Below are 19,760 nucleotides of genomic sequence, written 5' to 3'. Positions count from 1 at the left end.
CCCCTCAGCTCGACCACGCCCACCCACTAGGCCCCGTCCCAGGAGGCCCCGCCCTCCAGCTACAGTCCCGAAAACTCTGCTTCTACCGGGGCCCTGCCCCCGCCCCGCTGGCGGCCCCGCCCCAGCCCGCGCCCGCGCCTTGGGCGCACTTCTGCTGGCTGGGCTGCTGAGCCGGCCAGAGTCGCCGAGATCCGCCGCCTGCCCGCCGGTGCCGCTCCTTCGCCTCCCCCCGCCTCCCGTCCCTCCCCCAGTTGCTGCGGTCTGGCAGTGCCTGGCTGGCGGCCCGCGGGCGGGCCGCCTTCCTCGCGGTAGCCCACCCCCCTCTTAAAGCGGCGGCGGGAAGATGAAGTTTCGGGAGCCGCTCCTGGGCGGCAGTGCCGCGATGCCGGGCGCGTCCCTGCAGCGGGCCTGCCGCCTCCTCGTGGCTGTCTGCGCCCTGCATCTTGGCGTCACCCTCGTCTATTACCTGGCCGGCCGAGACCTAAGACGCCTGCCTCAGCTGGTCGGAGTCCACCCACCGCTTCAGGGAAGCTCTCACGGCGCCGCCGCTATCGGGCAGCCCTCCGGGGAGCTCCGGCTGCGAGGGGTCGCACCGCCGCCGCCTTTGCAGAACTCTTCCAAGCCGCGCTCGCGGGCCCCCTCCAACCTAGACGCGTACTCTCACCCCGGCCCTGGCCCGGGCCCGGGGAGCAACTTGACTTCGGCCCCAGTGCCCTCCACCACAACACGCTCGCTGACCGCATGCCCTGAGGAGTCCCCGCTGCTCGGTAAGATCCCCATGGAGGTTCGCCCATGCCCTCTTCCACGACAGACAGCCCCCCCTGTTCCGGATCAGAGCCCCTAATCCGCAGACAGAGGTTCCGGGCTGGATTGGGGTGAGAGGTTGGGAGGTGAGTCCCTTCGGATTCATGGAGGCTGAGTCGGGCACGGTTTTGGAAAACCTTTAGGCCCCTCCGACCCCAGAACCGGAGAAGGCCTTGGAGACTTCCCAGCTGTGGCCCAAACCTCAAAAAGTTTCGGGAGTTTGAGTCCTACTAATTCGGAGCAGCCTTCGCCCTGCTAACTCTGCTTAGGGACTACCAGGCAGCTCAGAGTAACCCTCTTTAGCTTAGAAAATTGATGATGAGGCCTCCAGCAGGGAAGGGAGCAGACCTCCCAGGTCACATCTCTGTCTTCGGTAGACCCATCGTCTCCTGAGTGTGGATTAACTTTATTCCTAAGCGTTTGGGAACGTGACTTGTCCCTAAACCTCTGGTTTTTCATCTGTTAAATGGGAATAAGAAGGGTTACCTGTTTCAGGGGACTCTTGGAAGATTAGACGAAGCAGTGTAAACAAGAGTTTAGTTTACTGTGGGTAAGCCCTCGGTAGATTGTCACTATTGTGTTCAGTTCCTCCTCTCTATAGATGCCTGCCCTGGGGCCCTCCTCCCCAGCTTCCTGCCCATGTAGGTTCCCAAAATGTCTGTGAGCGGGGCCCTCCCAGGGGCGGAGTGTATTTGTACCAGTGTAGTGTGTGTATCCTGGGAGCTGGAGGGCTACAATGTAACCAGTTAGTACCATGTTGTCCCTTCCTTGGTAGCAGCCTGGAGTCTCAGGTATCTTGCCCAGATGATCTGAACTGGCGCCTACAGCCTGTGTTTCAGTGGGAGCAGAGAGCTTGGGTTGGTGGGTTTGCGTTCCTTATGTCAGGAAGAGGCTGAGCCCGTGCCCATCGGAACCTCCCCTAGACCTGTAATCCACTGGCAGTGAAGCTTAAGGCAGCCACAGGTTGCTCCCAAGATTACCAGACAGGTGGCTGCTCAGTTTCAATGCCAGGATGTCGAGAATGTCATTCTGAATGAGGGACCCAGCAGAAGGGCAGGCATCTTGCCAGTAGGAACTGTCACTTTTTCGAAGAGCCCTGGCAGAGCAAGCCTCCTACATGCTCTTGCTCAATTTTTCCAATAATTACTTCAGTATTTTCATATCAAGTTTGGGAGGATGTTCTTGGAATTGGTCGGACATGAATTGAGGTTTTGTTTTGTTGTTTTTTTTTTTTAAACCAGAAGCTTGAATTCCTTTGGACTTGATGGTTAGTCTGGGTGACTAAAACTGGTCCTGGAAATGAAATGAAATCTTGGCCATGCTGCTGTGTGTCTGACCTCAGACATGTTATGGGGTCCTCAGAATCCCTTTCTCATGTGTAAAATGGGCTTGTCCATGCCTAACTCACAGGGTTATTTTTAGGACTATATGAGATTGTGTTTGTTAAGTACATGCAAATAGGACCCAGGATTTGAAGTTCCATTTTGTCAGCCTCTGGAGATGGCCCTGAACAGCACAGAAAGGGGAAGAGAGCTGGTGAGTCTTCACACCCCAGAGGGACTTCCCTAGTGGCTCAGACGGTAAAGAGTCTCCCTGCAATGCGGTAAAAAAAAATCTGCCTGCAATGCAGGAGACCCGGGTTTGATCCCTGGGTTGGGAAGATCCCCAGAAAAGGGAATGGCTACCCATTCCAGTATTCTTACCTGGAGAATTCCATGGACAGAGGAGCCTGGCAGGTTACAGTCCATGGGGTCGCAAAGAGTCGGATACAACTGAGCGATTAACATGCCAACGGAGGCCAGATTTTGACCTTTTGTTTTTAATTGTTGCCCAGATATTATGTAGAAAGGAAGAGAAATCCTCTAGCAAATTAAAGGAACGTAACCCAGAGTTCATTAGAATGGTGTTTGAAGTATGGGACCTTCTCAGTGAAGCGTGAGGGGCTGCAGTGGCCTGTGTTCTCTTTGTTTTGTTTCGTAATGATGTTGCTGGTGATGGGTGGCCAGTCACTTGTTTCTGAGTTGACTCTGACGGCACAAACAGACTTCCTGAGAGAGAAAGTTTTGGAGAGCACAGGTTTGGGGTGGGGAGAGGCCCTGGGCCTTCTCTAGCTCGTCCACCTTAATGTAACATGCATGGGACCCTGACGTTTTGGCTTCTGCCGAGGCAACTCTGGAAGGTGAGGGCAGAGGGTTTCTCTTCACTGTTATTGAGCCCTTAGGTTCGAGGACTGGATGCTCGCAATGTGGAGGTTCCTGGTTAGGAGAGGGCCTTGAGAAAGCTGAAAGTCTCCAGGGACGTGTTTGTGTGGGTTGGGGGAGTCAAGCCCATCTGTTCAGCTGGGCAGGTGTCAGCTAAACGCCTAACATGGTGGTTTTGAGGTCGTTGGGAGAAAGCACCCTCGGGGTTTGAAGCTGTGGCCTTTTCACTACTTGCAGTTCCTGTGCACAACTGGGCTCTGCTCTCTGGCATCCAAGGGTCTATGCCCGATGCTTGGCTCTCTCCTGGCTGGTGGGTGATGGGTGACGGGCATGTCCTTCCTGCTGGAGCCAGGCACCAGGCTGGGCTGCTCACAGGTCCCTGTTCAGTCTGTCCTGGGTTGTCAGAGCCTCAGCCAGACTTTGCACCCCACTCCAGTACTCTTGCCTGGGAAATCCCATGGATGGAGGAGCCTGGTAGGCTACAGTCCATGGGGTCATGAAGAGTTGGACACGACTGAGTGACTTCACTTTCACTTTTCACTTTCATGCATTGGAGAAGGAAATGGCAACCCACTCCAGTGTTCTTGCCTGGAGAATCTCAGGGACAGAGGAGCCTGGTGGGCTGCCATCTCTGGGGTCGCACAGAGTCGGACACGACTGATTCGACTTAGCAGCAGCAGCAGCCAGACTTCAGTACACTTCAGAGTTGGAGTCCTGCGTCTGTCTACCCTGTATATCAGGGCAGGTTGCAGTGTTTGGAGCCAGAGTAGGCCCTGTCCCCAGATCCCTGCTGGGTTGAGGTGAGGCTTTCAGGAATGAGAGCTATAGGGGAGAGATGGGTCTTTGCTAAGGATTCCTGCAAGTTCCCAGGGAGTCCTCCCAGGGAGTCCAGGCTTGTAGGTGCTGTCATCTCAGCCCTTGGCCTGGCTGTGCAGCATCTCACTGAGCATGGCATTAAGGCTCTCTTTTCTGGCTGCCTGGGTGTTTGCCTGAGATATAGTCAGCCTGGGAAGAGTAGCGGCCGTGTGCTGAGTTACTTTTCCGGGAATGTTTATCTCTGCTTGGATTTGGCGGCAGCACAACATACTTGACTGGCACTGCCCGCTCAGAGAGGGGCTGGCTGAGGGGTGGGCAGTGGCTCAGGTAGGACTGGTTAGGGGAGGCCAGCCTGACCTGGACAGTTGGTTTCAGCCCTTGGGGTAGTGGCGGGAGGGTATGAGTATAGGACTGCCCAAACCTGAGGCCCCGCTTGCCCAGCTCCCCTTTGGCAAGATCCTCTTCATATGTTTAGATGAAGACTCTGATCTAGAGGTGGGCACCAAAGAGGCGTGGGCGTCTGGGCCAGCCAATAGCTGCAGGTTGCCAGGGCCCTGAGAGAACACTTGTCCATGAGCCCTTTTCCCCAGGTTTCATGGGGGCTGTCAGCCAAACCTTTGACATGGTCTGTGCCCTTGGCAGAACAGAGCACTTGCTGGGCTTCTCCCTGGCTTTTAGCTCCCAGGTGTTTCTTCAGCAGCACACAATTCCCACTCCCCCCACTCTCCCATCATCACACGTGGGACATAGTGTATCTAGAGGACATGTGGCCTCAGCTCGGGAAAGGGCTGTCTCTCTCCTTTGGGGATGAGTCCTGGAGCCTCGTAACCTTCTGGCTTGGGGTGGAGCCTCATCCTGGGGCTTGGGGAGGCACCAGGAACTTCCCCTGTGTCCAGACCTTTAAGCTTTGGGAGGTTCGGTAACAGTCTTTTAAACCAGTTTTATCCTGTTGCTTTTCCTGGGGAAAATAATTTCCTAACATACACATAGACTTGCTTTCTTGTCTGACAGTCTGAGAAGGAGAAATGCCCTCCATGACTTTTTGGCTCACTATTTTCCATGCAGCCTGATGGTCGCAGAAGTGTATCCTGTCTGTTATAATTTGACCCAGATTCTGTGAAAGCACATGGGTGCCTCCACCTGATGAACCAGGTGAAAGTTCCATGGATTACAGGGTGCCTGAGCCACGCATAAGATGGGACTCAAACTGTGGCATCCTGGAACCACAACATCCCAGGATAGGTCTCCAGTTTCCTGACCCCTGTCATGCACTGTGCTAAAGGGGAAGGATCTTGCCTCAGGCCACTCAGTCAGGCAGTAGCCAGCTGGGGCTAGAAAAACTGATATCCTGCTTCCCAGTCTAATGCTTTTGCTTAAAAGTTATTGCCCAGTAGACCCTTAGTGCAGAGGCTCAGGGCAGCCTAATGTGGCCTTGAGTTTGGGAAGATCCCTGCTAGGTTTACAGGTGGGTCCATCTGAGAGGTCTGATATGGTAACAGTTTGTCTGGATTTGACGGTGTGCCTGTTCCTAGGCTGAGTGCTAGAGCTATGGAGAGGGAGACAACAAAATGCCTCCTCCTTTGGAACTCACAACTTAGGCAGAGGTACATGTGCTAAATCACTTTAGTTGTGTCCAACACTTTGCGACCCTTTGGGTCGTAGCCCTCCAGGCTCTTCTGTCCTTGGGATTCTCCAGGCAGCAAAACTGGAGTGGGTTGCCTTGCCCTCCTCCAGGGGATCTTACCAACCTAGGGATTGAACCCGCGTCTCTTACATCTCGTGCATTGCAGGCAGAGTCTTTATCATGGAGCCACCTGAAAAGCCCCTTTAGGCAGAGGAGACATAATTAAATCATACTGATGTCACTTAGGGAAGCCACAGTGTGTCCAAACACGTTTAGTCTTTCTGCCTCCCTGTCCATCCCCTTTCCTTCCTTCCTTCCTTCTTTCTTTCTCTTATTCAGAAACCCAGAACTGGGACCAAGTTTTCCAGTCCTGGTTTTATCTGATTGTGTGAAAATGTTCCTCTGATTTCTGAAGCCTTGCATTAGCTCTGCTGGGTAATTTTTAACTTGTTGCTTTATAATGACTATAATGATACATCAGTGGCCGTATGGTTGGATATTATGGTCTTTGGTTAGCAGCAGAGTAGGGGTTTCCAGGCTGGGGCTAGACAAATTTATGGTTTGGGGAAGACAAAACAGTTAATCCTGGATCTTCCATGGATTCCAGCCTGGGGACCCTCTAGATCCTGGGGGCAGGGCCAGGAGTCTCATCCCCTTCAGGCTCAGCTAGGCTCTGGCCAGTGTGTGAAAGGGGCCCAGGCATCCTGTGGTCAAGACAGACCGGGTGATTTCTTCACTGACCCCCTTCCACCTTGCCTCCCATGCCTGACTTCCTGATCATTGTTCATGAAGTGGAGATGGAAATTCTGCTTGAAGCCACGTCCACCTGGAAATTCCAGTTCTTATCTGGTTAAGCAGCATTCCAGTTGTTTTAGGATGGTGGTCCTCCCTAAGCTAACTCCCTCGAGGATCTTTTTACCTTTGCCTCTAGCACTGCCCATGTGGACCAGGTGATGAGATCACTGTAAGCCAGACCCTGACATCTGAGGAGCTAACAGGGCGTGCAGTTGGATTCGGTGACATCCACAGGGTTCCACCTGACTCTTAACTTGGTGAGGGACCGTGGCTGTGATTGCAAAAGCCTCCGTTGTGGGGCCTCTCTGTTTACCTGGGCCTGCGCAGTCGCTGGCCTAGGAGAGAGATCTTCGATCGTGTTCTAAAGGCCAGACCTTCAAGTTGGAAGGTCGTGGTGGCCTGAAGGATAGGGGACAGGGCCTGGCAAGAAGCTGGTTCTGGGTGAACGTGGCCTGAAGGGATTCGTCCTTAGGAGGCAGAAGGGCTGAGTCACACGCTCAGTGTTTCAGGTTCCACTTTTCAGCCTGGCCCTGCCCGCCCCTTCCCTGTACAAATGCAGGCCAGGGGCTGTATTATTGGCTGTTGCTGAATTCTTTGGCAGGGATTTTAATGTCTGGTCTGGGTGTGTAACATAGCGGCTTCTCTTTCCCCCTGCCGCCTCTCCAAGCCCCTCACAAAGCTCAGAGAGAGAGGTGGAGAATTTGTCTCACTAGGATACCAGAGGCCAGGGCCGTGGGTCTTGGCTTTGCCTGTTTTTTTTCTTTGAGGAGAGAGTAATCTTTTTTCCTCCTTTTTGTAAAAGGTAATGTGGGCTCATTGAAAAATATTTGAGAAGTTAAAAGAGGTTGAAAAGCACATGTATATTCCTATACCTACACCAGGCATATTGGCAAAGTTTGTCTTATACATGTTTAAGAATTTAGCTGATAAATTTTTACAAATGGACAGATAGATTGGTACAGATAGATCTAGATAGCCTGATGGCCAGGATTTTTTCACTTAAAATTCTATCACGGGCTTGGTCCTATACCTTTAAAAACAACAAAGGGTATAACTTGTATTTTTCAACTGTTGCTGAACACACATACAGTTTTTGGTTTTTCTTAGTGGTTTGCTGAGGCTCATGCATAAAACTTTACATACTTTTTGGATTGTTTCCAAAGTGGAGTTTTTTGAAAAGGAAGAAAAGGGGATGAACACTTTTTGAAAAGGGCTTGGTTTAAAAAAAGAAAGAAAGAAAAGGGCTTGGTTTTTAAACTGTTTTTACTAAAGGATAGACTCATTGAGAATTTCAGGTTTTCTTAGTGGTGGCAGATGAGTACCACTTACTGCTGAATAAAGGCTGTGTCTAGAACTCTGATTAAAAACTAGGTGCAGGAAGTAAGTGCCTGGGGTGGGGGCAAGGGGCCAGGCTGCAGGATGACTCTGTGGTGGGTGTGATGTCCTAGGAGTCTGCTTCCTTAGTAATATCTCCATCTGTCTCCTTAGCAGCCAAGTCCCTGGACTGGGCCTCGTGGCCCTGGGGCGATGGTGCTGGGTGAGCACCAGTTAGCTAACCCAGTTCTGGTGACATGACTGAGATAGAACTGTGTCCGCAAGAGGTGTGGGAACAAACTAGTGAACCAGCACAGCTCTCCCACCTCCCCTCTCCAGAGGGTCCTGAGATCTGAGAGGGACCAGGAAGCGAGAATCTATAGGTTCCCACAAAGTCCTGTCAGGAGAAGCCTCGGAGACCAGCAGAGCGTGACACTCAGGCTCTTTGCAAGGTGTCTGCTTTGAAGTCAGTCGACTTTGAATGTCCTCCCTGGAGCTAAATTCTCTTCTGAGGCACACTTTGGATTTGGGACTTTGCCCAGGGTCATTTGGCACAGAGCCCGGCTATCGAAGGAGAGGCTGCACTGAGGGAAGGGCAGGGTTATGTCAGACCAGTGTGACCACCAGGGTGTGAGGTCAGGCTCCTTCCTGCCCCACCACATGGGTCTCCAGGTCACGAGGTGGCACCCTGGCAGAAGTTTCAGTGACTGCCTGACCTCATGACAGGTTGCGTTCTGAAAATGCCTTTAAACATTTCTTTAAAAATGTCCTTCTGTTTTGCATACCGTCCTTTTGCCTTTGACATCCTGAAATGGCACCTCTGCCGTCGTGTTTCAGGATACTGTCAGCTTGAAAAAACAGGAAAGGACTCCCAGTTAGGGCTGACCCAGGGTAACTGGTATTTGCATTATAGAAGGCTCGGACACTGGCGAGGAGGTGTTGGGTAGCTCTTGGCATTCAAATGAGCACCTTAGGTGGCGTGGCAAGGTCCCTGCCTGGTTCAGAATGGGCAGCCTTGAGTACTTACCCCAAAGGCAGGAGGCCCCCTGCCCAGGAAGAGGATGAGTGGGGACTCCTTTGCTCATTCAGCAAACTCGTACTGGTAACTACGCTCTGTGAAGCACAGTACACGGACATGAACAAAGGCTGGGCCCCACCCCGGGGGCATTCCTCAGCGGTGGACAGACCCCGACAAAGATAAGAGGAGGCAGGGGTGCTCCCAGGGCACTGAGAAGGTGCAGGGACCCGGATGGGTGGTCTGGGCCAGGGCTAGAGTCAAAATGAAGATCTCTCAGCATGTTGAACGGTCTCCCTGGTTGGGAAGGGCAGGAGTCTGCTGCCTGTTGTCATCGCTAGTTGCTTTCACATGGGGAGAGTGCCATAACAAAGTCCCAGCTGTGGCAGGCTGTCCCCGGCAGGGCAGGAGAGGACAGGAAGTTGAGGCATGGTGCAGGGAAAATGATAAAAGAGAGAGAAGGCCGTGCAGCTGGAGTGTGTGGACAAGGGCAGGCCCAGGAAGCTAGACTGAGGGCCCAAAGGGAGGAAGGAGAAGGGGAGAGGTGCAGAAAAAGGTGCTTGGAGTGTGGGGAATTCAAGGGCCTCTGGAGCAAGGATTCTGAATTCTGGTTCTTCTAGTTCATATCATTGCGAACAAATCCTGACTGCCTTGGTCCCTTCTCCTCTCTCTGAAGTGTGTGTGCTAAGTTGCTTCACTCATGTCCAACTCTGTGACCCTATGGATTGTAACCTGCCAGGCTCTTCTGTCCATGGGGATTCTGCAGGAAAGAATACTGGAGTGGGTTGCCATGCCCTCCTCCAGGGGATCTTCCCAACCCAGGGATCGAACCCGAGTCTCTCACATCTCCTGCATTGGCAGGTGGGTTCTTTACCACTAGCACCACCTGGGAAGCCCACCTGTTGGTCCTTAGTGAGCTTCTTCCTCTTCCTCCTGGAGTCTGGGTTTTTAGGGGGGAACCCTGGTTCTATGTGCCACGCGACCCCTCTGTGGGAGCTCCTGAGGGGCTGAGGGGTCTTGTGATGAGGCCTCTGTTGAGGACTCTGTCATCTCTGTCTAAGCAGGCATAAAGCTTTTAGGTGGGTGACCTTTGAAATGGCACGGGAAGTGTTTCTTTCCATCATGCTGGTTAGCTGTGTGCTTTGGGAAAGTTGTCATTCTCTCTGTACCTCACTGCTCTCACCTGTAAAATGGGGATAATAAAAGAATCTACCTCATGGATGCTGTGAAGTTAGTAGGCACAAAAGGGCTTGAAGCAGTGCCTAACACAGAGTAAGCTCCAAATATATGTTCTCTCTTACTGGTAGTACTGTTAGTGGCTCAATTGTGTCTGACTCTCTGTGACCCCATGGACTATAGCCCCTCCAGGCTCCTCCTCCCATGGAATTTTCCAGGCAGAAGTACTGGAGTGGGTAGCCATCTCCTTCTCCAGGAGATCTTCCCAACCCAGGGATCGAACCTGGGTCTCCCGCATTGTAGGTGGATTCTTTACTATCTGAGCCACCAGATAGATATAGATATGTTATCTCTTATTGGTAGTACTAATAGTTTTTATTTGTGAAGATTTTGGCTTTTACTTTGTAATATTTCTCCTTCTCTTCTTCCTTCTCCGAGTCATCTACTTCCTCTTCCTCTCTTTCCCCTCCTCTTCCTTCTCCTGCTTCTTTTCCTTCTTCTTCAGTTGAAAGTGCAGTGTCACCACATTCAGTGTTTAAATATGCATAATTCTACCCCTTCCCATTGTAGTAAAACCATACATCTACTGGCATACTTTGCAGGTGCATACATACTTTTTACTCTGTTGCAACCATAGTGGGAACTGTTTTGCCTTCTACTATATTTGTTCAGCATTATCTTATAAACTATTGCTTATGTTACCTGAACTATCTTTTGTGGCTCCTTTCTGAAATCCTTAGGGCTTATTCCCTTAAGGTTAAATATCCTGTGTTTCCCCATCATAGATCATCTTTGCTGCATGTTGCTTCTTGTTTCAGTTGAATTATTTCCTGGGGATAAATTCCTAGAGGGGAATTTCTAGGCCAGAGGATATGGCCATCTTTACGACACTGGTTCACACTGTCACTGTGCTTTCCAATAGGGTTGGAATAATCCACAGGCCCTAAATTCTATTGGGTTGGCCAAAAAGTTGGGGTAAGATGGTATGGAAAAACCCAAATGAACTTTTTGGCTGGCTCAATAAATTCCTGGGCTGGGGCTTCCCTGGTGGCTCAGATGGTAAAGAATCTGCCTGCAATGTGGGAGACCCAGGTTTGATCCCTGGGTCAGGAAGACCCCCTGGAGAAGGGAATGGCAACCCACTCTGGTATTCTTGCCTGGAGAATCCCATGGACAGAGGAGCCTGATGGGCTGCAGTCCAGGGAGCCACAAAGAGTTGGACATGACTGGGCCACTAACACTAGGGATTTTAACTTCTAAAGAGTGTGGGTTCCCAGGGAAAGTCAGATTTATCTGGAGTCTCACACATAATGCTCTCAGCTGTGTGTGTGTGTGTGTGTGTGTGCAGTTTCCTGTGTAGGACCCTGCAGGTGCTCTGGATGTGAGGCTTTTCCTAGAAGCCGTTTCCTGTGGGCAGTTCCTACTGAGGTTACTGGGTATCCACAGAGGAACCTTACACGTGGCTCTTTCTACACTTCACACACCTTTGCCAAAGAGTTGATTTACACAACATAAGGACCTTTTCTTTATTTGTGGAGCCATACCTGTAGATTGGGGGCAGATCCCAGCTTTAAAAGCCTGGCTTTACAATGATGTTGATCTCACACATTGCAGGTCGGTTGCTGGAAATACCACACGCAGAACCCATGTTAGGCTCTAATGGCCTGGGCACCTGACCATTAGCCCATCTGCACAAACTCTGCTCTGACAGCCCTGGTTTATGGGATCCAGACACGGGGCCCAAATGAAGAAAGACTTCAAATTAGATTGGATATAAATAAGTTGATCAGAAGCCCGAGGTCTGCAAACAGGAATTGCTGTTTCTGACCCTGTAGCCACAGCCCTACCCCATACACATGTCTTTTCTGTAGACAAACAGGAGCCTGCCAGCCTACCACTTGCACAAATGTTCGAATGACTTTAGTGATGTCACTGACCAGAGATTTACACCAAGTAGACGAGGTGGCTTCAGCCTGTGACAGCTGCTTCCTTAGCCTTGCAGCCCCTCCGCATGTCCTCTCTTCTACTACATTCCTCAGCAATCAGCTGTGTCTCAATGGGGTGCTCCCAGGATCCGTTTGGAACTGGGCTGGAGCTGCTGTGAACATCTTGTTCCTGTGGGACCCAGGGCAAGACCTCCTTCCTGTGTAAAGAGGAAAGATCATCCTTACCTCAGAGGGTTGATAAGAGGATAGGATGATCTGAGGTACTTGGTAATGGAATTCTGATCAACGCACAACACATCCCCTAGGCAGCAAAGGTGTACGTTCCACACAGTAGGCTGCCAAGTAAAATGTTTTTCAAATGCAGTTTTTTCTCTCTGCTCTGGAGCAGTCAGGAGAAGGAGACTGAGGCTGTATCCACAGTTTAGGAACAGAGTTTAGCCATTTTGGTAGAGACGGTGGCCTGCTTATCTGAACAGACCTACCCCAGGCCCCAAGGAGAAACTTCCACCTTGTTGGATCTGCAACACTGGGAACCTGGAGCGTGGGCTGCCATGTGTCAGGTGTGCCAGGCTTCTATGGTCATTCACAGTGTTCCCTTCTCCAGGTGATCATTGTTTGTCAGTGTCCTGGGTCGAGGCCATCACAGACTACACCGTAGCTGGGTGGTCAGGGTAGAAGCTGGAGGGAGCTTTGGATATTTGGTGGAGTCTCAGGAGTTAAGGCTTTTGAGCTGTGGTGTTGGAGAAGACTCTTGAGAGTCCCCTGGACTGCAAGGAGATCCAACCAGTCCATCCTAAAGGAGATCAGTCCTGGGTGTTCATTGGAAGGACTGATGTTGAAGCTGAAACTCCAATACTTTGGCCACCTGATGCGAAGAGCTGACTCATTTGAAAAGACCCTGATGGTGGGAAAGATTGAGGGGAGGAGGAGAAGGGGATGACAGAGGATGAGATGGTTAGATGGCATCACCGACTTGATGGACATGGATTTGGGTGGACTCTGGGAGTTGGTGATGGACAGGGAGGCCTGGCATGCTGCGGTTCTTGGGGTCGCAAAGAGTAGGACACGACTGAGCGACTGAACTGAACTGAACAGGAGTTAAGAATGGCTGTGTTAAAAAAAAAAAACAAAAAAACAGGCGCTGGGCTGGACATAGGTGGGCTCAGGCTGGGCCACCTAGTGGCCTGTACCACTGTCCTGTTAGAAAACTAAGACACAGGCCTAGACAGCCTGTGTCTACCCAGGGGCTGGAAGCCAGAATACCACACCCTGAAGTTCCGTTTTGGCACCAGCCTACTGAGTGATCCGAGAGAAGTCACGTTCTCTTCCCCAGGCCTCACTTTACCCATCTGTTAAATGAGATAAGGGGTTGGCCTGGATATTCTCTGGTGTCTCCTCCTGCCTGGGGATTCTGATGTAGCCTTGAACTCCTGCGTAATACAGTTGAATGTCTGGGCTGCAGGACAGCTAGCCATGTAGACCTGGGTGACTGTCAGTGCACCCTGAGCCAGGATTGAGTCAGTTACTGGCCAAATCCACACCCAGCTGACCCTCCCAGCAATTCCCATAGCTAGGCCCCAAATCACAAGTAAATTGGTTAGCTTGAAAACCCAATCAGTGGGAGTCGCTATGAATCTAGGGTTCTAGGTTCCAGCAAAAACCACATCAACCACACCCACAACAGATAATCTTACTTAGCATCTTACTTACATGCCAAGCATGGGAAAAGTACTACATCTGCATTATTTTCAGTGATTCTCACAGCAACTCTTTTTTTTTTTTTTTTGCCTATTTGTCCTGGTTTGAACTTCCAGCACATCGTCGAATAGATGAGTAAGAGAGGACATCCTTGTCTTGTTTCTGATCTTAGGGGAAAAACATTCAGTCTTTAAGTATGATCTTAGCAGTGGGATTTTTGCAGATGCTTTTTATCAGATGAGGAAGTTCCCTTCTGTTCCTAGTTTATTGAATGTTTTTATCGTGAATAGGTGGTGTGTTTTGTCAAGTGCTTTTCTGTGTCTGTTGAGATGATCATGTGGTTTTTGTCATTGGTCATTCTATTGATGTGGTATATGATACACCGATTGCTTTTCCAGGTATAAATCAAACTTGAATCCCTGGGATAAATCCCACTTGGTTGTGGTATGTCATCCTTTTCATATACCTCTTGCTAATATTTTTGTTGAGAATTCTTGTTCATAAGAGTCATTGATCTATAGAGTTTTTCCCTCAGCTTTATTGAAGTATAATTGGCAAATAATCTGTAGTTTCCCTTTTCATCCTTCTCCTGATGTCTTTGTCTGAACTTGGAATCAAAGTAACACAGCCTCACAGAGTAAATAGGGATGAGTTCCTTCCTCTTCAATTTTCAGAAGTTTGTGAAGGGTTTGTATTAATTCTTCTTTAAATATCTGGTGAAATTGACTAGTGAAACTGTCTGGGCCTGGACTTTTACTTGTAAGAAGCTTTTTGATTACTGGGTCAATTCCTTTACTTGTTGCAGGTCTATTTGGATTTTCTTTTTATTCTTCAGTCAGTTTTGATAGTTATGTCCTCCTAGGAATTTGCCTACTTCATCTAATTCATCTAATTTGTTGGCATGGTTGTTCATAGTATTCTCTTATAATCCTTTTTTTTTTTTTTTTCATTCCAAAGTTGTTAGGAGTATTTCTGTTTTCATTCCCAAGTTTGGTAATTTTGTCTCTCTCTATCTCTCTTTTTTCCCACCTTGATCAGTCTAGCCAAAAGTATGGCATTTTGTTGATCTTTTCGAAGAACCAACTTTGGCTTCATCAATTTTCTCTGTTATTTTTCTGTTCTCTATTTCATTAATTTCTGCTCTAATCTTTATTATTTTCTTCCTTCTGTTTTGCTTTAGCTTTTTGTTTAGTTTGTTTTTCTATTTCTTAAAAATCTTTTTAAGGTAGAAGGTTAGGTTATTGATTTGGGTCTAAAGATCATGTACTTTCAACATTTTAATAAATACTGTTAAATTGTCCTCTAGTTTACATTCATCAGCAGTGTATGGAAATTGCCTGTTTTCCACACTGGATATTTATCATCACTCTTTCTACATTTATCAATATGATGGTCAAATGTGGTATCTTGTTTTAGTTAGTTTCTCTGATTACTGATGGTGTTGAGCAAATGTTAATGTATTAGTTGGCTGTTTGTATTTCTTTTGTAAATTACTTGTTAATATTTTTATCCATTTTTCTAACAGTTTTAAAATATGTTTACAGGAGTTTTTAAGACTATGGATATTACTCCTTTATAATATATCATTTGCAAATATGATCTCTCCATTTGTCATGTGTCTTTTAACTTTATCTCTGGTATCTTTGATCATATAAAGGTTTCATATATTTAAGTCTGTCTTTTCCTTTATGACTTCAGGTTGTTTTGGCACTTAGGAAGTTCTTCATGTTTCCAAGATTGTAAAAATTTTTTTTGGTATTCTTTTCTAAGCTGATTCTTAAGCATTTTAGTACTTGTCCCTGACAGTAAAAACCAAATAGAATCATATGTTGTAAGAACCCTTATATCATACCCACAGAACCCTTTGAGCTCTTAATCTATCATCGATGCTGGTGGATTAGAGTAGAAATGTGAAATTTCAGCCACTTGTGATTACAGAGTTGTAATAATCTGTATGCTTTGAAGTTCTAGGGAGTCAGGGGAGAAGACGAAGTAATATTTATTGAACATCTGTTAGTACGAAGTAATATTTATTGAACATGTATTAGTGCTAAGCACTGTGGTAAGACTGTATATGTGTTATCTCATTTACCATGTGGAGAGAACACATTATTATCTCCACTCCTTAGAGGAAGAAATTGGAACAGGCTGCACTCAAAGAGGTCCTGATGCCAAAGAGGTATTGTCAGGAGTGCATGGCTGGCTGACTGCCCAGGTGGCCTGTAGGGCAGCAAGCTTTCCATAGTCCAAGGTCTGGTTCTAGTTGGAGAGGGAAGGATATACTGGTAACTAGCACTGCAGATCCAGAAATGCAGTCAAGGCTCCAAAACTGATCAGAAGGTCAGCTGACTCAGAAATAAAACCCCCATGAGACTTATTTACATGCTGGAATGCTAAGCTGTGCTGTGCTACTGGAAGATTGAAACTGTTGTCAACTGGCTTAGCATTCTCTGGCTGCTGGCAGCACTATAAGGGAAGCCATAGTGTAATCAGGCAGCTGTGAAGTCAGAAGTCGGAGCAGAGCAGTGAGTTGTTCTCAAGTGTTGGTTGGAGTCAGGTGGTCAGGCTGATGAACCCGTCCCCGCAGAACTGCGGAAGCCCTTCAGGGACCTTGGTCTGGTCCAGAGGTCAGAACTCCACTCTGTGCAGCCCTGGAAGGCCTCATCCTGCGCCATCCTCCACCACTCGCCTATGTATTCCCTTGTGTACTTTTTTTTCCTTTTCTTCCCTTCCATCCAGCCATCCAACTTTTTATTTCATAGCCTGTTATTATCAAGGACTCTCTTGCCTTATTTGTTCTCTTTGATCCTCATTCCCACTTCCATTTTCCAACTCCACCATGGGCATTAAAGTGTTTAATGTGTATCTGTTTTTTGCTCTTACCAGATGGGAGCCACTGCTTCATATATGTGCAATTTTTAATTTAATTTTTTAAATTAACATACATAAAATTGGCCTTTTTGGTTTATAGGTCTATGAATTTTTATATGTATATATACACATATGTATAAAACTACCACAATCCAGATGTAAAATATTTTTTCACCCCTCCCCCCAGAATCCCCCTGTGGTCATATTTTCGTCTCACCCTTCACCCCTGTTAATCACTGATCATTACTGTTGTTTTATTTTTTTGAGAATGCCGTGTAAGTGGATCATATAGTGTATGTGTGTATATATATATATTTTAACTTATAAACCATTTTATTTTTTGCCATGCCATGTGGCATATGGGATCTTAGTTCCCCAACCAGGGATCAAATCTGTGTGCCCTCCTGCACTGGAAGCTTGTAGTCTTAACCACTGGACTACCAGGGAAGTCCCAATGGTATTTTTTATAGCTCATTTTGATTCTAATTTTTTTTTTTACCCACTTCTGCTTTTTCTTTCTTCTTTTTTTCTTCTTCAATTTTTAAAACGTTTGACATAACTTCAAACTCATAGAAAAGTTGTTAAAATTATGCAGAGAATTTCTGGATAGCCTTTGAACATGAGAGTGGCTCAGTCGTGTCTGACTCTTTGTGACCCCATGGACGGTCCATGGAATTCTCTAGGTCAGAATACTGGAGTGGGTAGCTTTTCCCTTCTCCAGGGGATCTTCCTGACCCAGGAATCGAACCGGGGTCTCCTGCATCGCAGGCAGATTCTTTACCAACTGTCAGGGATAGCCTTTGGATCCCCCTGAATTCCCCAAATGTTTACATTTGCTGTATTTGCTTTTTTCTTCTTTCTCTCCATGTATGTGCATGTGTGATATTCCAAATCATGCCCTGTTATCCCTAAATATTCAGTGTGTATTTCCTAAAAATAAGAATTTTAAAAATATAACCAGTTAGTACAATGACCAAATCAAGAAATCAACATTGAAAATTTTCTATTATCCCATCTATTGACCTTATGAAGATCTTATTGCTTGTCCCAAGATTGTCCTTGTACTAAAAGGAAATTGAAGAGTAGGCATTTTATTCCATGATCATGTCTCTTTAGTCTCTTAATCTGGAAAAATGCCTGACATTTCTTTGTGTTACATAACACTGACATTGTTGAAGAGCACAGACCAGTTGTTTTATAAAGGCCCCTCAATTTGAGTCTGATGTTTCCTTGTGGTGAGGTTCAAGTTATGCATTTACAGCAAGAATATTGGGTGAATGTTGCTGAGTTCTTCTTAATACGTATTATGTAGAAACACATGCTGTTAATTTGTTCCTTATTGGCCAAGTGAACTTTGATCTTTTCATTATGGTGGCATCTGCCGTTTCTCCATTTTCAAGTTTGTTATTTTACCCATTTTAATTAAAATGTGTCTTACGGGCATTTACTTTGAGATTATGTGAATATCTTGTTATTCCTCAAACTTCCATCCATTGGCTTTTAGCACCTATCAGTGATTCTTACTGGAATCGATTACTTTTACGGTGTTTGGCGATCTAATTCTATCATTGCTTCTACATTTATTAGTGGGCATTTTCTTATGAGGAAGAGCTTTCCCTTCTTCCCATTCATATATTAGTACAGAGTTAGAGATCCTTCTTTGTTCAGTAGTTCATAATTCTTCACTAACATTATTTATTTTAATGTTCAGACTCTCTCGGGTCACAAAGAATCAGACACGGCTGAGCAACTAAGCACGTACGTCCCAGATTTGGCCGACGAGATCCCCGTCAGGCTAGCTCCTGTGTCATTTGGGCACATCCCTCTGTTCTTTGAGCATTGCCTTCACTTTTAGACAAATCAAGATGTTCCAGCCCCCTCTTGTTCGTTTTGACTCAGCCCCGGAATCAGCCACTTCTCCGATGAGCTCTCGTTCTTGTTAGTAGAGGATGGTGTTTAGAAACCAGGAGCTGGGCTCCAGGCACTCACCCTTGATTTTAAGGTCCATCCACGTTGCCATGTGTAATCTAGTGTCTGTGGTGTTCATCCCAGTTTTCTCTCTCCATTAATGACAGACTCCCACACTACCTTCACATCGTGACGTAAGGAACAAACAGCCTTCTCCATAGACCTGTGTGTGAATTTATGCTGCTCCCTGAGTGCCAGATAGGGCTGCAGACCGGCTGCCCCCGTTTACATCTCCACCAGCAGAGCGCAGAGCGTCTCTGTACCTCTCCACAAATACTTAGCCTTAACGAACTTCCTCATTTTTGCCAAACGATTAGATATGCTGGGTGAGCTCTTGTTTTAACTTGATTTTCTCTGATGACAAATGAGCTGGCGCATCTTTTCGTATGCTTGATGGCCTTTGGGAGTCTTCTTTGGTAAATTGCTTATTCATAATTCTTCTTTGGCTGGGGCTCTTGTGGTTTCGTGATGATATGTAAGATTTCCTTATACATCCTGGATACTAATCTCTTGCTGGTCTCAGACATTGCAGGTCTCTTCTCTCAGTCTGTCCTTTATCTATTCACTCTGACCATGCTATCTTTTGTTTGAAGGGAAGACTTTCCCCCCCTTGGTTTTATGCTTTCTCTCACCAGTAGCCTTTTTCTATAACTATGTGAATACCCTTAGTCCCTCCACATTTTAAATGTGCTGGTATGACTAAGCTCTGGTGATTCTCCACAACAGTCTGTCTTATGACTTCTTAGCCTCTATTGAATTCTGTTAAGAATGACTTTGCCTCTTAGAATGTAAGGTCCGCATGCAGGTATTATTCATATATTTATTCAGTAAATCTGTGTTGTAAACCCACTATCTATTAGGCACTGTGCTGTATCACAGATAAGGTTCAAAGAGGGTAAAACATGCCTGTGGCTTTTCAGAGGTAGAGTAGGGATTTTTTGCTTTTTTATTAAATTTTATTATTAGAGTATAATTGCTTTACAATGTTGTGTTGGTTTCTGCTGTACAGCGAAGTGAATTGACTATAAGTATACCCCCTCCCTCTCAGATCTCCCTCCCAGTCACCCCCATCCCTCCCCTCTGGTCATCACAGAGCACCGGGCTGAGCTCCCTGTGTTATCCAGTAGCTTCCCATAGCTATCTGTTTTACACTTGGTAGTGTATGTTTGTGAATGCCATTCTTCCGATCTGTGCCATCCTTCCCATTGCCCTCATGCCCACATGTCCATTCTCTACTTCTGGAGTAGGGATTTAAACCTGGTCTTTCCCCCTGTGCTGCTTCCCTCAGAAATTGCATTTGATTCCTATAGAACCGTGTGTCAAATTTCCACACCTTTTGTAACAAATGGCCTAAGAAGGCAGAAAGCAAAGTGCTCTCCCCCGGCATCCAGGGAGGGGAAAGTCATCAGGAGAGGAGTGGAGGGAAGTGTGGCTCCCGCCTTCCTGGGCCTGGCAGACCCTGGGCTACCCGCTGGTGACTGGCTCCAGGCTGATAGTGTCAGACCCAGAGGAGACTGGGAGGCTGCCTCTGC

General features: G+C 47.5%; 1 protein-coding gene across 1 annotated transcript in view; it reads left to right on the top strand.

Annotated features, from left to right (window-relative positions):
• Positions 1–145: 145 nt before the first annotated feature.
• The window catches only part of B4GALT1 (beta-1,4-galactosyltransferase 1), a 55,702-nt gene continuing 36,087 nt past the window's right edge, over positions 146–19,760 (top strand). Inside the window, exon 1 of the mRNA XM_086416585.1 lies at positions 146–767. Coding sequence (XP_086272711.1) covers positions 344–767 — 424 coding nt within the window. The 5' untranslated portion in view covers positions 146–343. The remainder of the gene's footprint in view (positions 768–19,760) is intronic.

The sequence above is a fragment of the Bos grunniens genome, chromosome 8, assembly GCF_055505025.1.
Source record: "Bos grunniens cultivar Pamir isolate PY7600 chromosome 8, Bosgru_T2T1.0, whole genome shotgun sequence".
Taxonomy (NCBI): Eukaryota; Metazoa; Chordata; class Mammalia; order Artiodactyla; family Bovidae; genus Bos; species Bos grunniens.
The sequence above is the reverse complement of the archived record's forward strand: the minus strand, read 5'-3'. Positions and strand labels throughout refer to the sequence as shown.